Raw genomic sequence first — 14,891 nt, 5'->3', positions numbered from 1 at the left:
AAGAGGCAGCTTTAATAGCCACTGGTTTTATCTCAGCAGATGCGGAGAGGATTGCGATCGAACTGGATGCTTGATTGTACACAGTCGTCTGCAAGTGTTTGGGTTTTATGTACCGAATTTTATGGATGCAGCTGAAAGTCCCAACAGTCTTTTGATTAGTGGAACAGTGTGCGTCAGATGTGACTGAACAATGTTCTTTTTAAGGCTCAGTGTCACTTTTAGTTTAAGCATGAAAGGTGGTCCATGAAAGGCTGAAAAGAAAAAGAACATCTTAATTAATCCCACATTCTTTTTCTGCATGCGGGCTTTATTTTAGAGTGCCTTTATTATGATGCGGCACAGAATCAATTATGACGCAGGATTTTTTTTTAATACGGCAAAGAAAGTAAGAACGTTTTTCACAGAAAAGAGGTGTGTAGAGTTGTAGCTGGGATGGGTGCTTCGGGTAATTTACGAAGACCATCTGCTAGGCTTTTGCAGAGGCAACCTTCTGTATTCTGCCTGTTATGTACTTCCACCATTTTGTTGCGCGACCAACAGTTCAGATATTTTAATTGTCCAACACTCCAAGATATGAGAGAACACGTATCTGTGTTAACATACATTCTTGCAAGACAGGTGGGGCTGGAGACTTGGTCATGTAGTGACTAGGCTAATTGGTTGCTAGGCTAAATCAAGGGTCTAAGGACAGAGCGTGTTGTGTCCTGTACAGATTATAAAGCTCTTTGAGCCAAATTTGCGATTTGGGCGAGATAAATAAAATTGACTTGACTGGCTCGTGGTTGAAGTGGCGGAGGTTAAAATGTTTAGGATTTGCAAACGCTCACATCGTCGCACCACGGTTGTGTGACTGCAGAGCCGCTCGTGTGAGGGCTATACTGCACATGCGCAATGTGGCTACTGTGGTTTTCAGGCGGGGCGGGGCACCTTGAACCATAAACTGCTGTGGGAAACTCTGGCAAGGTGTGCCAGTTTCTTTCAGAGTGCTCCAGGCTCCGGATTTCTAGAACTAGAATTTTAGCTTCCCAATGCCTTGGGGGCTCACATGAACACTATTTACAATTTGGAAAAATTGTAATTACGTTTACTCCAACATAACGTGAACACAGCCTAAAAGGATGAACGTTTCTCTATTGGCATCTGTCTATTCGTTAATTTCCCTGTGATTCGTTCTCTCATTCAAGAGCTTAAATGTTTTCCTTGTCTTGTTAGAAACCCTCTCTGGAGGATCTCCCACTCCCTGGAGCTGCATGTTACAAAAGAGCTGCCTCCCCATACAGGACCTGGTCTGATCAATGTCCACCTAACAACATCCCGACCTCACCCTCTGGGGTTAAGGCTTGTGGGGTCATTCCCACTGGGTGGCTACCCTGCAGGGCTGCACTTGGGTGCTTGCGTGCGTTTGTATCTCTTCACCAGATGGAGGTAGTGATACAAGGAGGTAGGAGACGCTACCGATAGAGTTGAAAGACAAAAAGAGATGGGAAGCTATTTCTGGTGACAGGCAAAGTAAATAATTTCTTCTGTGCCCTGACTTGCAGACAGTCTTGCTGGTGTGGGAGTGAACAGGCTGTGATGAGGGTCTGGATGGAGGAGTGGGCTTTGTGCTTATATCAGAGGTCTGTAACTAAGGCAAAGCCCTTCTACCCACACTCGCCTTCCATAGCTTCCAATCATGTGAAGTGGAGCAGACGTCTACAGCGTACGCTGCAAATTGGAGTTTCACATGCAGACTTAAAAGCCTAAAACTCTACGAACTGACTTGCATTTCCACTGCTTGATTTACGAAATGCACATTTCAGTTTGACTTTGTCCACTTTAGTCCCGCGTTCGGCTCCTACACCTGAGGTATACCAATGATTATCTATAAATGTAGTTACAGAGGTGAATACGCACACGGGCAGTGTACTGTAAGTCTGAGATTCCCTGTGCATCCTCAGGGATTTCACTCCTCATGGGCTCTGAAAGCCTGGGGACATCACCATATTTCACCACATTATTATGTGTGTACCTCTAGTCCTCTGGGTGGAGATTTATAGAAGTCACCGACTGCTGCAGATCAGTGTGCTTCCTCTGCTGCAATCTCTAGTCGAGATCTGCCCTCTAAATGACAAGAGCTTTTACATGCATACTGTATGAAAGGATGAGGCGCGTTGCTGTATGCAAACACTTCTATGGCGCTGGCAGATTCAAGAATTGGCTGCTGCCTAAAGGTCAACTTAAGTTAAAAAAAAAAAAAAGTCAACACAAACCCTCTTTCATGTTTGTTTTAATGACCGGCAGTGTCTAAAGTGATCAGCCTGTGGTTTCGAGACAAAGCACGCATTGTGCATTTGTCTGGAGGCACCGACACAGAGAGAAAAGAGCGACCACATTTGTGTTGTTTGTGAGAATACTTGACGAATGGTACTTTCCTGCCAGAAGTGTCACCTGCTGCAGTGTTAACAGGATGTGGTGTGCTAAGTGACTCAAAACAAGGGAGGCGGCAGATTGAGGGGGATCTTCTTCAACAAGCTCTGTTGTAATTCCATTTGGCTGTAACGTTCTCTCCCCGTCTTCCCTGGCTTACTGGTGCTCAGAGCTGTCACGCGGAGTGGAACGAATAGATAGCATTACCTCGCAGCTCTGATAAGATGAAAGCGGTTTCCTTTTTTTGAGGGGAAAACAGCCATGTCAAACCATAAATGAATTTCCAGTCTAATGAAGATGTGTCTCAGAACAAAAATATAATGGCAGTGGATGATCTACTTTGTTGGGACTGATTTTGTCAGACATTTCTTTAGCTGTACACCTCTAGGTTTACCTCATGGTCTCAGGTTTACCAGATGTAATATTGTTTTTCCTGGGCTTATCACAGTAGCATCTGTAATATAGCACAGAGCATAGAGTGGCTTGAGTCTAACTTCCGTCACAAAAACGAAGACATGAGACTTTAATTGTACTTGACAATCGAAGGTCTGGACTCAGATTTTTTGTATTCTTCCTCTTGAAAGCAAAAACGTTCAAGTCTTGACACTTGGACCTGGTAAATTTCCAGAGCAATGAAAAAATAAACAAGACAGCAAAAGGTAGACCTTGCTTTACCACAAAGCTTGAATTAGGGCCACAGCAGACAACCTCCGTCATCAATTAATCTGCTCATTATTTGTCACATTACTTATGTCACACAACTAGTACGTCTACTAAATACGGGAAATGCCTATCGCCAGATCCCAAAGTGAGGTCTTCAGATTGCTTGTTTTGTCTGTCCAACAGTCAAAAATCCCGAAACCTTCAATTTTCGACAGTCACCAATTAATTTGCTAATTGTCTGTGAGGTTGAATACTCAATTACTACTCCTGTGCACGAAATGGAGACGATCTCAGTTATATTAAAAAATAAAATGAGTAAAATTATCAAATGCTTCATCGTTCAGGACATTGTTCAGAGAAACGAAAAACTTGCATCTTGACCTGCAGTTGCTTCATGAGGACCTGAGACTGTACTCGGACTCTCACTGCAGGGCTTAAAACTTGACTTGTGACTCACTCTGCCGGACTTAATTCCGAGCGTCTTCCATCTGTGGGAATGAGGAGGGCAGTACAGCGAGAAGGGAATCTTCACTGGCCACAGGGGTCAATTGTCGAAGCCCCTTGGTGCTGTGGGAACATCTGCTTTCTCTGTTCTGATATAACAAGGTTCTTTATATAGCACGATGTGCCAGTGAAGGGCACACACGTACAGGGGTATTTTGCTAGCACAGACCATGGGAATCAATGTGTGGTGCAGTAAAACTAGAGACCGGCTGCTCTGGCTGTCTTCTAGTAGAGCCCTCCCACAACCAGTGTGCTGGTACACATTATTCAGACAGACGGAGATTAGAGATTTTAAACCGCTGCTCTTTCCCATAATGCTGCTCTGCGTTTCCAAATAGGCCCATCACTCCTCCGTGCTGTGCCAGTTAATATTAAAATTATGAATCCAAACAGAGCTAGCCAGAATACATATTTTATTAGGCAGAGAAAATACTGTTCAGAAGAAGAGAAACACCAAAAATAAATTTCTGTCATACATCGATTCCTCTCATACAGCGTAGGAAGGTCACTAGTACACCAAAGAGAAACAAACATCGCCAATCTACATGTGGACAACCTCCATGAAGAGGTTAGATGGACACTTTAGCACAGTCAAAAGCACGGCACGGCTCCGGTATGATTAAAGCAGAGCATGATGGCCTTCGGTGAGCACATCTGAGGCAGCTCTGGATTCTCCACACTATGAAAACACAGAGAGACAAGAGAGGCAGGCAGCACTGTAGTGGGGAGTTCTTTTCGTTCTCCTGTGACGGGCTGATCAGCGAACGTCAGGTGTCAAATTGAATAACTTCGGCCAAAAAGGTGGTAAATACACAAAGAAGGCCGCTCCTCTGAATAGAGAGGAAGATGAGCTTGAAGACGGGCCTTGGCACGCAGCCTCGGCCAAGTGATTAAAATCTCCCGAAAGAGGCCGAGAGGGAAGGCAGCTGGGGTGGGCTTTTGGCAGCTTGTTCTGACCGGAGCTCAGCGGACCGGTTGGGGAGGATAGGACCGTTTGTTCCCCCGTGTGGAACCGGAGCCGTAACAAGGCAGAAAAAAACCCTGCTCTGTATCCTAACACACAAACATGCACACGAAAGCACACACGTCCAGGCCCCTTCGCCCAACTCAACATGACACAGTCAGACTAGTACACAAACATGCAGACTTATACAAAGGCGGAACTTTACAAAGTCATGCAGATGGAATGTTTTGATATTCCTGTAGCTGAGTCTGACTCAAATATGTTTGGCCGGCTGACCTGAAGTCTATTTTTATTAGAAGGGATTTATAAGGAACTACTGTAACTCACTCTGTGCCATCATGGCAGGATGTAAGTGTGCTCCTGGAAAATGTAACCACATCTGTCTCTTTGTTAGGGAAATAGGGAGCTAAGGGACTTTACAAAGCTGAATATAAGTGCTTCAGAAACTCTGGTCTTTTTCTCACATCTCTTCTGTAATTCTAGATGAGAACCGCACGTTTTTTCTGAAGGAGGTAGCCTGATCAAACCCCAATTACACGGGACTCCCAAAAACTTCAAGACTTTCCTTTGAACACATTCGAAAGGGCATCCTGAGTACCCACACTCTTAAGATGAGTTATGTTGGTTCGTTTAAGGAATAGTTTGTCATTTTGAGAAAATGCGCTCATTCACATTCTTGTTTGACGTTGGGAGAATTGAGGCTACTTTCATAAATATCTTGTAAATATGAGATTGCCGCCAGCAAGTGTTAGGGAAACAGCAAGCCTGGTTCTGCCCAAAGGTAAAAAAATATACTACACCTCACTAATTAACACTTTATGTCTATTGTTTGTTTCTAATGCAGTGCTTTCACCCCAGGGGTTACTTCAGCAGTTGCCAGGGGTTAGCTAACCTAATTAGAAAAAACAGAAATTAAATTTTGTTTATGAGAAAATATTGACATATAAGGTCAGCTGTACACCCTGAACGTTGAGTGTTGCAATTGCGAGTTTGTGGAAACTAAGGTCAAAATAATGAACTAAAAGAAATGGATAAACAGCCGAAATAAAGTATCAGATAAGTTGTCGAAACTGGTAGGTAGTAGGCCTGGATAAATGGGTGAGATTTCCAGCTTCTGCCACGTCAAGTTGTAGTACTGCAAAGGGAAACACGACCAAGGGGAACTAAACATTAGCTCAGTCGTATGAAAACGTCATTGCCTTTTGCAAGTGTTAAGTAACATTCAGTTTAAAATCACTTCAAATGAACCCCATTCAGAACGTGATGGCGGGTGGTGTTGATGAAGGGGTACTTGCGCTCAGCTGACGGGGCTGTGGGGGTTTGTCAGACAAGAAAGGTCCGGGAGCACTGTTTTAATCCGCTCAAACACTGAAAGGGAAAAATGTCAAGTTGCGTTTTTACAGGCCGTACTTTGCCGGACGGTTTCCCAGCCTGGAGCAGTGTCTTCCTGTACTGTAAAACCACATGTTGGCATTTTTACAGCTTGTACGGATTAAACAAACAAGATATAACGTGTTAATTAGTGAGCTTCAGAGGTGCTGGTAGGCAGATATTGTTCCCATCAGACAGAGCCAGGCTAGCTCTTTCCCCCTGTTTCCAGTCTTTATGCTAAGCTAAGCTAACCGGCTGCGGGCTGTAGCAACATATTTACCTTACACACATGAAAGTGGTACCGACTTTCTCATCTAACTTTCGGCAAGAAAATAAACAACTGGATGCCCCAAAATATAAATCTGTTCCTTTAACAACATCTTAACTGAAATCATTTATGTTTACAATTAACACTTTTGTCACTGACTTCATTTAAAGTAATTTTTTTTACAGCCAAATCACAAAAAATATATAAGTCCACTTTAAATAATTATAATGTTTTTCCCTTTTTAGAGAGCATCAGTGCACGCAAGCAGCTCAACAGAGGAATTGGTTTGAATATACAGTATAATCATAAAGAATGATTAGACTCACAGAGATCTGATTGGCTCATAACTGGCTATCATCCACCCTGTAAACTAGACTAATTTAATATAAGAGATAATCACGGTGAATGTCTTAATCCTACAAACACAATGATGTAAACTCGGTGGCGAATGCTCGTCCATGTCCTGGCAGTGTGAGACACTGTGATCAGATGGTCCAGACACGAACGGCATCGCGCCACGAATGCCGCAAACGGTCGGGATTCGAGGAAGTGCACACCTGCCGTCGAGTCGGGCTCACAGGTTCTCGTTGGTGTCATGTTGGCACTGGACGTCAGTTGGAGGGTTCAGGAAGGGCAGCTCCTCGCCACAGCCCTGCAGCTTCAGGACCCGACAGCTCAGGTCCAGGCAGCACTGTGAGAGGACACACACGGTGAAACATAATCAGTACACTAAATAATTAATTACAGGTTCCCCACCTTGGGTTACAAGACAAATCTGAGGGGTAGTGAGATGATTAATGAGAAAGGATACAATAACAATATATTCCGCGACACAAAAATATGTTTGTTTGTTTTTCAGGCTTTTCTATAATTATTCATGTTTTCCTACTAATAATACTAAATCGTTTCACCGATTCAGGCCTCTAAATCACTCTGGTAATAGCCTACATAATGTATTAAACCTGTGACAAAGTTCACAATAGATATTTCCTTGTTTTGGGGAGACACAAGCCAAAAAGGTTGCGTGGATTAGCTCTGCCCTTCCATCTTCATGTGTTCTTTATGTTTATCCCTTAAAGAGTTTAAACGATTACTTAGTTGACAGAAATTTAACAAATACTGAATTATGACTTGATTTATCAAGCAAAAATGCCAAATATTCTTTTTTTCGGCTTCTCACATTTGCTTTTCTCTGTTATATAATCATTATAAATTGACATATTTGAACAGTTGCCCAAATAAAACAAGCTATGTAAGACACCACCTTGGCCAATTTTAACTTCTTTTCTGGCATGTTATAGAACAAGCAATTAACCAATACATCATAAAATAATCATCATTAAGTAATGATAAAAATAATTGTAATTGTAATCACAGGATCCTCAATTCGTTCTTATCTGGGTTTTACCTGCAGAGCGGGCAGCTGATAGAAAATAACACTACCCGCCTTTCCCCGTAGCTAACACCAAATACAGTATAACGCTTTTCCACCAAAATGGAACGGGTTCCTTGAATGTTCACGCACCTAATTTTAAACACTTCGGAGCATTTCAAACAAAACTAAATTGGTTCGGAAGATGAATAGTTGGTTCCCAGCTGGAACGAAAAAACTGGGAGGTTTCCCTTTGACCTGAAGAGCGAACCGTGAAGACATCGATTGTGCAACGCCTTCCGCTGATGACGCATCCCTGATTCCAGTGGTTTTGCTCAAAACCGTTGGAGATGTGGGCTGGTTTGCTAGATAGAACCAAGGTTTCAAGGATCCTGAATGTTTCGTGGAAAAGAGTTGATACTCTTCATCTACTTCTAAGAATTTGTGCTTGTGCCTCCATCTTTCCCCTAGAATCTGAATTTTTTAATTTCTTTCATTCTTCCTATGTGCTTATTTAAACTCATGTGACCGTTTCCGGTAAGCTTTTTTTTGTTGTTGTTGTTGTTCGATAAGACTCACAGAATATCAGCACAGCAAATAAGAAACGTACTTTAAGTTCCAACAGAGTCTGAAGACCCAGGCACAGCTCAAATGCCTCATCCTCTGAAAGTGAGAAGAGAAGAAAGATAAGGGCAGAGGGAAAGGAAAGAAATGAACTGAACATTATAACTGCTTTTTACGAAAGCCACCCCGATTCCCTTTCACCTCGTCTGAGCATGCATACATTAGCCTCAATCCAGGTTAAATCATCAACACAACTAAATTATTCCTTCTCGTATTAATCAGCGCTGACAAGCCTACGTCCTTGTGAGGGCGGGTGTGAGTTTTGAAACTGAGCAAGAATTTAATGTCCATGAAAGAGTCAGGCGCTGGGCTTGGGAACTGTATCAGAGCCATTACTCACTGGTGAGGAAGAATTAAGGAGAAGGTCCAGACAGAAACTTCTACATAAATAATAGTGTGTGGTCTTGTTATTTTATCTTTGTGAGAACCAGTCTTCCTCACAACAAGGGGAAGATGAGGATAAATCTTCACAGAAGGGCATTTTTGACCAAGTGAAGACACAATAATATTTCTGTAATTTTGTGGTTCATGGATTTCTTGACAAGAGTCAGATGAGAGGACTGATATCAATCTCATATCTGGCCTTTAAATATAGACTAGAAACATGTGTAAATAGCTGGTCTGGATCTTTCCAGTGGTACCAAATCCACCTGCCAGCACCTCTAAAGCTAATTATCAACACGTTATATCTGGTTTGTTTTATCTGCAGATAAACCTACGTGTAAAAGTGATATATATAATGGGTTCATTTGTGAGTTGCTGGTAGGCAAATTTCGTTACACTTGTTTACCACTGACGGCTGTCTTTATGCTAAGCTAGGCCAACCTGCTCCTGGCTGTAGAACAGAAGTTGATCAGAAGTACCGCCAGTTACTCAGAGCTACAAGATCTCCATGATGATCGACAGAAGTCCGGTCAGAACTCCGAGGAAAATGCCTGGTGCAAAACGAACACTCCCAAAGAGCACAAAAGTGAAAAAAATGAAAGTCCCTGTAGCCTTAAGGATGGAAGTGCAACTGACAAACTCTTGCAACTCAAGACGCTTGACATTTTGGGTGTTTTTGAACCAGATTTTTTGTGTGTAGTAATAAAACTAAAAGAGGGGGTTGCCCTGACTAGCACTTCCCATCCACGAGCTTTTTCATGACAAAAATAAACTCTGGTTTTCCCATCCAGAGATGGAAAGTGATCCAAAGGGACACAGATAATGCAGATGCAGTTTTTCCTCTCCGTACTTTGGACTGTCACCGTTTACCATCTGTCTGCCTTTGGACCAGTGCCTGCACCAATGACCGCTTATCACCAAAGGATGCCATCTAAAAAAAAAAAAAACTAAAAAATGACATCACTCAAACAAAATTCCTCAGTAAACAGTGGCTTCAGTTCTTGGATTTTCTGTTTATGAAGTTTGTTCGGCAACGCTCCTGTTTTGTCTGCTCAGCCGTGGCGACAATCAGTGTTCAGGATAATTATATTCCCTCTTGTTTTTTGTTTTTTTTTGCTGCACCACGGGATTTTTCCATGGAAAGACTACCTGGCGTTAACATATTCTTGTCGACCTGGTTGTTCTGTTATTTAACTTCAGCATCTGCCAGGGGACTTTAAGAGGACGCGGGTAGGGTGTACTGACTGAATGTTAAGCACCGAGACAAGCCAAATAAAAATCTCTTTTAACCGAATCTCCGCAGAAGTAACCCAGCAGTTGAACTCGGATTTTTTATACGAGAGCTGCTGCTGCATTTATGCATCTCGCCGGTGTGTTTCGACAGTGGAAAATCACCAGGTGACCACTCAACTTCTCATTTAGTGCCGTCATTCAGTCAGAATTCTAATTTATCCAATACCTTGGCTTGTGACCAAATACCTAGATTGTCCCTGTTATAGTGTTATCTAATATTGTTACCTCTGACATAGGCTGAACACTGGACCATCTGTCTGCCCAGCTGCAGCTGCAGACCCGTCACTGAGCTGTTCACTCCGCATGGTGAGCTGTCCTGACTGGGCACCAGTCTAATAATACACGGAGAGACATACACAGTCACGAAAAAAACACCACCTTCAATATTTCAAATACGAATACTTTTTGGGACGTGTAATTTGATTAGATACAGTATCTCCCGGAAATACATTTCCTCCGTATTCGTCCCCTCTGTGAAGTAGTGCATTGTTTTTTATTAAAATGTCAATCAAAAGTTTGTGCGGCTGGGAATTCATTAGCTAGGATTTTGAAGACAAAGGCTGCACTGGGTTGTAGCAGCCTTTACTGTTTACCTGTTACCCGCGGAGCTGATTTGAAAATAGGATAAGACAAAATGTCACAACCCTTTTCATCATTCTCACACTCATAAAGATGTGACATTGGCTTTATAAAGATAAAGGTAATGTCAGTCTTTAAGGATCTGGATCTGGCCACAACCTGCCTTAAGAGTTGTCACTAAATCTCTCCTTAAAGCTTTTTTTTTTTTTTATCAATTTCCTTTTCTATTGAATTGTCTTTAACCTCAGTTCCTATCCTATTGTCTTTATACTTTTTCTTGGGTTACTTTTACTCTTTTGAAATCTTTTCTTTTTGAGTTGCTTTCGATGGATTTGACTGTCTGAGCACTTTGTAAACTGCTCAGAAAGTATTAAAAGATAGCAGGTAACATGTGTGTTGTGAGTTTGTTGGCCCTTAAAAGTAAGGTGTTTCTTACCCCAGCCTCCGGCAGCAGGAGCCGGAGATGTGATTATGTTGGCTGCCAGTGTCGATGGATGCCTTGACTTCAGTCTCGCAGCACTGTGGGGAAGACAGAAGGGGGATTTTGGTGTCACAGTGTGCTTTTCCACCTCAGTCTGGCACCGCACGCGAGGAAACAATCAGTCACTACAGCCCTTGAACACAACTCCAGAGAACCTTTGAAAAACATTTGAATAAATCCCCTCGGCTGCCACACGTTTGTGAAACTGCCAAACTGAAAAGTAAACTCCGATTCGACGGTTAATCAACTTTGTACAAACAAAACAAACCTCCCACTGGTGGAGTACTTCCAAGCCATGTAGTTTTGTCTATGTAACTTGATCTGTATTGATTCTGTGTTGGAGTTTTAAAGCACTGAATGCTGCAGGCGTACAACAAGGCTATTATGTATACCATCACAAATTACACTAGTCGTTTTGGGTTTTTTTTTTTTTTTTTTTTTTTTTGCTGATCTGTTAAGTTCATTTCGCGGACTCTGTTTCCCAACAAGATGATGTTTCTCTAGGCAGTTGAGTGCATTTTGATTTTTCAGACTTAATGATCTCAAATGCATTACTATGGCATGAAATATTGACCGTGTGAGTCATACTGTATGTGCACATTTAACTCGGTAGTCAAACAAACAACTCCACACGCTAAATAAAAAAAAAAACATATGTGATCTGATTTGTGACAAGTCACGTGATTCAATTTAAGAACTGAAAACTCGCAGTGGGCTATTGCAGTCTGATTATTTACGTCTCAAAAGTGGCTATTATCAATATATTTGTTACAGCAGTAGATCAAATGGCCATGTAATATGAAAGGAGTTTCTCATAGTGATGAATCCACAGGGGATTATCAATCAACCGCTGTAGTACCCTTCAGCTCTGCGAAGCATTTTAGCGTCTTTCAGCTCGTCGTTTTGGTTTTTTTTTAACAGCCTGCAGCGTTACTGTTTCGGTTCACTCTCCCCGCTCTCACTGAGTTGTTTTCAACAGAAGGCAGCTGTTTTCGGGGCGCTCTGAAAACCCTCTGTCTACTAGCTGCCCAGCACAAAACAGCAGAAGGACACGGTTAGCAACTAGGACGTGAACATAGTCGGACATTTAGCAGCTTCCCTCAGAAGATGTTACAGACCAAAAACAGAGATAAAATAGGGTGACTTTTGGACTTTATATTCATGAGGTGACCAGAAACACAACTCCAAATGAATAATGATGTTGCTCCATAACTGCCGGATGTGTGAATAGGCAGCTGTTTACTTATGAGTTCACCACGTTAGGGTTAGTGTTGTGTTCACAGAGTGTTTCCATCCCAAAAAGATCCGTTATTGCAGGTTTAAAGCAGTTGTTTTACATTTTATTTTCTTGCCTGTAGTTAAATGAGAAGATTGAATCCATTGTCATGTCTGTCCTTTAACTAAATCTGAAGCCATGGGACAGTTAGCATAGCTTATCTCAGAGGAAGGACTGGAAACAGGGAAACAAGTAACCTGGCTCTGTCTGAAGTTAATAATATACTATACATAAAATACAGACATCAGATCAATATTTTCATCTGACGCTAACTCTCAGCAAAAAGGCAAGTAAATGTATTTATTCTCTTCAGATTTCCCTGTGATTCAAGATAGATTTTTACAGTAGAAAAGCTAAAAGGCAGGTTGTCCTAGTTTCCCCCTGACATTTCTCTTCTTCTTCTGCATCTCACAGTTGCTCTGCTGCCTGCAGGGCACTTCACGTCACAAAGACATGTTTCATCTCTAGTGCAGCAGATTGTGGTGGTTTATGGGAACCCTTGTCTGTAGCAGTCCTGTTCTATTCTGCATCCTCTTAGTTGATGCCATGCAGCATGTACACAAGTGGGAACATGTTTGTGGGGGGGAAAAAAAAAATAATAATACAGTAAAGGATTAATCAGGAATGTATTCAGAACATATGGCGGCTCTGCATGCATGTGAGATAAGCAGTAGGCTGACACCAACCCAACGCTGTTAACTGTGTATCAGACCCTGCGTAAATTAGATATTTTTCCTCTATAAGATGCAAATATCTCAGCTACTATATGGTCTTTAACTGGTATTTACTTTCAGATAAGCTACAGCTCCAGCAACACCAATTTTTAGAAATTATTAGTATTTTTTCATGCAGGTTTCAGCTTCTCAAATGTGAATATTTTCTGGTTTTCTCGCTAATCGACGATAGTTGACCGGCATGCTTTAAGGTTTTGGACTTTTGGTTGGACCAGGAAGGCGTTTGAGAACATCTCCCTAGCATCTCGGAGGAGGTGATGAGCATTTTCCACAAAATGTCTATTTGACATCTTTTGTTAATTGTATGGGTACATGTTTGTATTGTTTTAATTGTTAAAAAGTGTTATCTTTAGGGCCCTTTTTGTTTGAGGTTTTCTAACATATACTGTGGTTTGTTTTTGTTTTTTTTGCAGTCCAGCACCCACCCTGTTTCCTGAGAAGGTGTCTGTATATCTTTATCTGCCTGTGATCTTCATAAATCAATACCTTATCCACTTGACCCGAGGATATTTCCCCCCTTGGAAATAGACACGTTCAGTTTCCATGAGCCTTGTTTTTGGTACCTCACAGTCTATACAGGCTGATCTGAGCTCCCTTTGTCCTCACAGGCACACTGGCTTATCAGCAGGCCCACAAAACCTGCTCCTTTGTCTCAGTCCCGGCGGTGCAAAAAAATCTCTCTCTCCCTGAAGTTTAAAAATAGCAGCCAAATGAGTAACTGAAGAACACTTTGCATCTAATAAGTTGATGATAAAACCGAGCAAAGCACAATGAGTAATAGGGGAAAACGCTGAATCTACTAGAAAAGGGGACGACTAATATTAAATACACTCATGCAGGAGTCACAGAAATTGCGTTACATAATTCAAACACCACGGGACTCGGAGTTGTTTGATCACTGTCTTGATTTCGTTCAAAGAATGAAAAATGGCTCCATCCTTGATGTAATGCATGGCTACAGTTCTCTCATGTCAAAATATAAAATGTCACCTATATAGCCCCTGCTTACAGGTTAAGTGTTTAATATTTTGGCACATATGTTACTACAATCTACTTTCCTTGTTCCTGATTCTATTTAAAGCATAAGATTGACCATGTTCTCCCGATAAAAAGGACCAAAACCATCAGTGGAAATCAAAGAAAAATACAGCGTTAGGCGTATCCTTTAATAGTGAATGGGTTGAGAGAATACATGTATTTGCAAGAAGAGACTACTGGAAGCATGCTATACGTTAAACAGGGCTGCAACTAAACTAATTAATATCTCAGGGATTTTTTTTTTTTTTGATTAATTAACTAATCATTTAGTCAATAAAATGTCAGAATATGCTGAAAAATGCAACAGTGACATCTTCAAATTACTAATTTTGTCTGACTAACGGTCCAAAACCCCAAAGAATATTCAATTTACAATGATAAAAAACAAGGAAAAGCAGCAAATCCACCCCTTTGATTAACGGTAACAGACAAAATATTTAGTAATTTTGCTTGATAAATTACTAATCAATTATCAATATTGTTGTCAATCAATTTTCAGTTTTAAAAACTAAACTACATACTGTATCGAAGCATGTTAAGAAAATACATTTTATTACTAAATTTCAGATGCCTGAAGATTTAACTTCAGCCACTGAAAATATTAGCCATCAGCCTCCCCTGGATGTTAGATATCATAAATCAGTCGAGGACTACTTGAGTATTTTTTGTTAGCTTTCTGCATACATTAGTCATTGTAGCGTTAAGTGTGTTAGATGAGGGATCACAGGGAGCATCTCCGTGTGAAAACCAGAAAACCATTAATGCCTAATGTGTTCCAGAAGAACTGTGAGAAAAGCTTGAATACTGAGTCACTGCATGCATAATGGTGCCCTTTTCTACTTTGTTTTGTCTACTAAAGGAGTTTAAAATGCAACATGGTCTTACCCTAACATACAAAGGGGGCGTTCAGAGAATCACCTGCCATTTCTCG

General features: G+C 41.5%; 1 protein-coding gene across 1 annotated transcript in view; it reads right to left on the bottom strand.

Annotated features, from left to right (window-relative positions):
* Nucleotides 1-3,980: 3,980 nt before the first annotated feature.
* nrip2 (nuclear receptor interacting protein 2) overlaps nt 3,981-14,891 on the bottom strand; it is a 31,721-nt gene continuing 20,810 nt past the window's right edge. Inside the window, exons 3-6 of the mRNA XM_040151922.1 lie at nt 10,868-10,950; nt 10,078-10,184; nt 8,162-8,214; nt 3,981-6,870 (exon numbers count right to left, since the gene is read on the bottom strand). Of these exons, the coding sequence (XP_040007856.1) occupies nt 6,754-6,870; nt 8,162-8,214; nt 10,078-10,184; nt 10,868-10,950 (360 nt within the window). The 3' untranslated portion in view covers nt 3,981-6,753. The remainder of the gene's footprint in view (nt 6,871-8,161; nt 8,215-10,077; nt 10,185-10,867; nt 10,951-14,891) is intronic.

The sequence above is a fragment of the Xiphias gladius genome, chromosome 2 (genome assembly GCF_016859285.1).
Source record: "Xiphias gladius isolate SHS-SW01 ecotype Sanya breed wild chromosome 2, ASM1685928v1, whole genome shotgun sequence".
In the NCBI taxonomy this organism is placed as follows: Eukaryota; Metazoa; Chordata; class Actinopteri; order Istiophoriformes; family Xiphiidae; genus Xiphias; species Xiphias gladius.
This window is presented reverse-complemented; position numbering and strand designations above follow the sequence as displayed.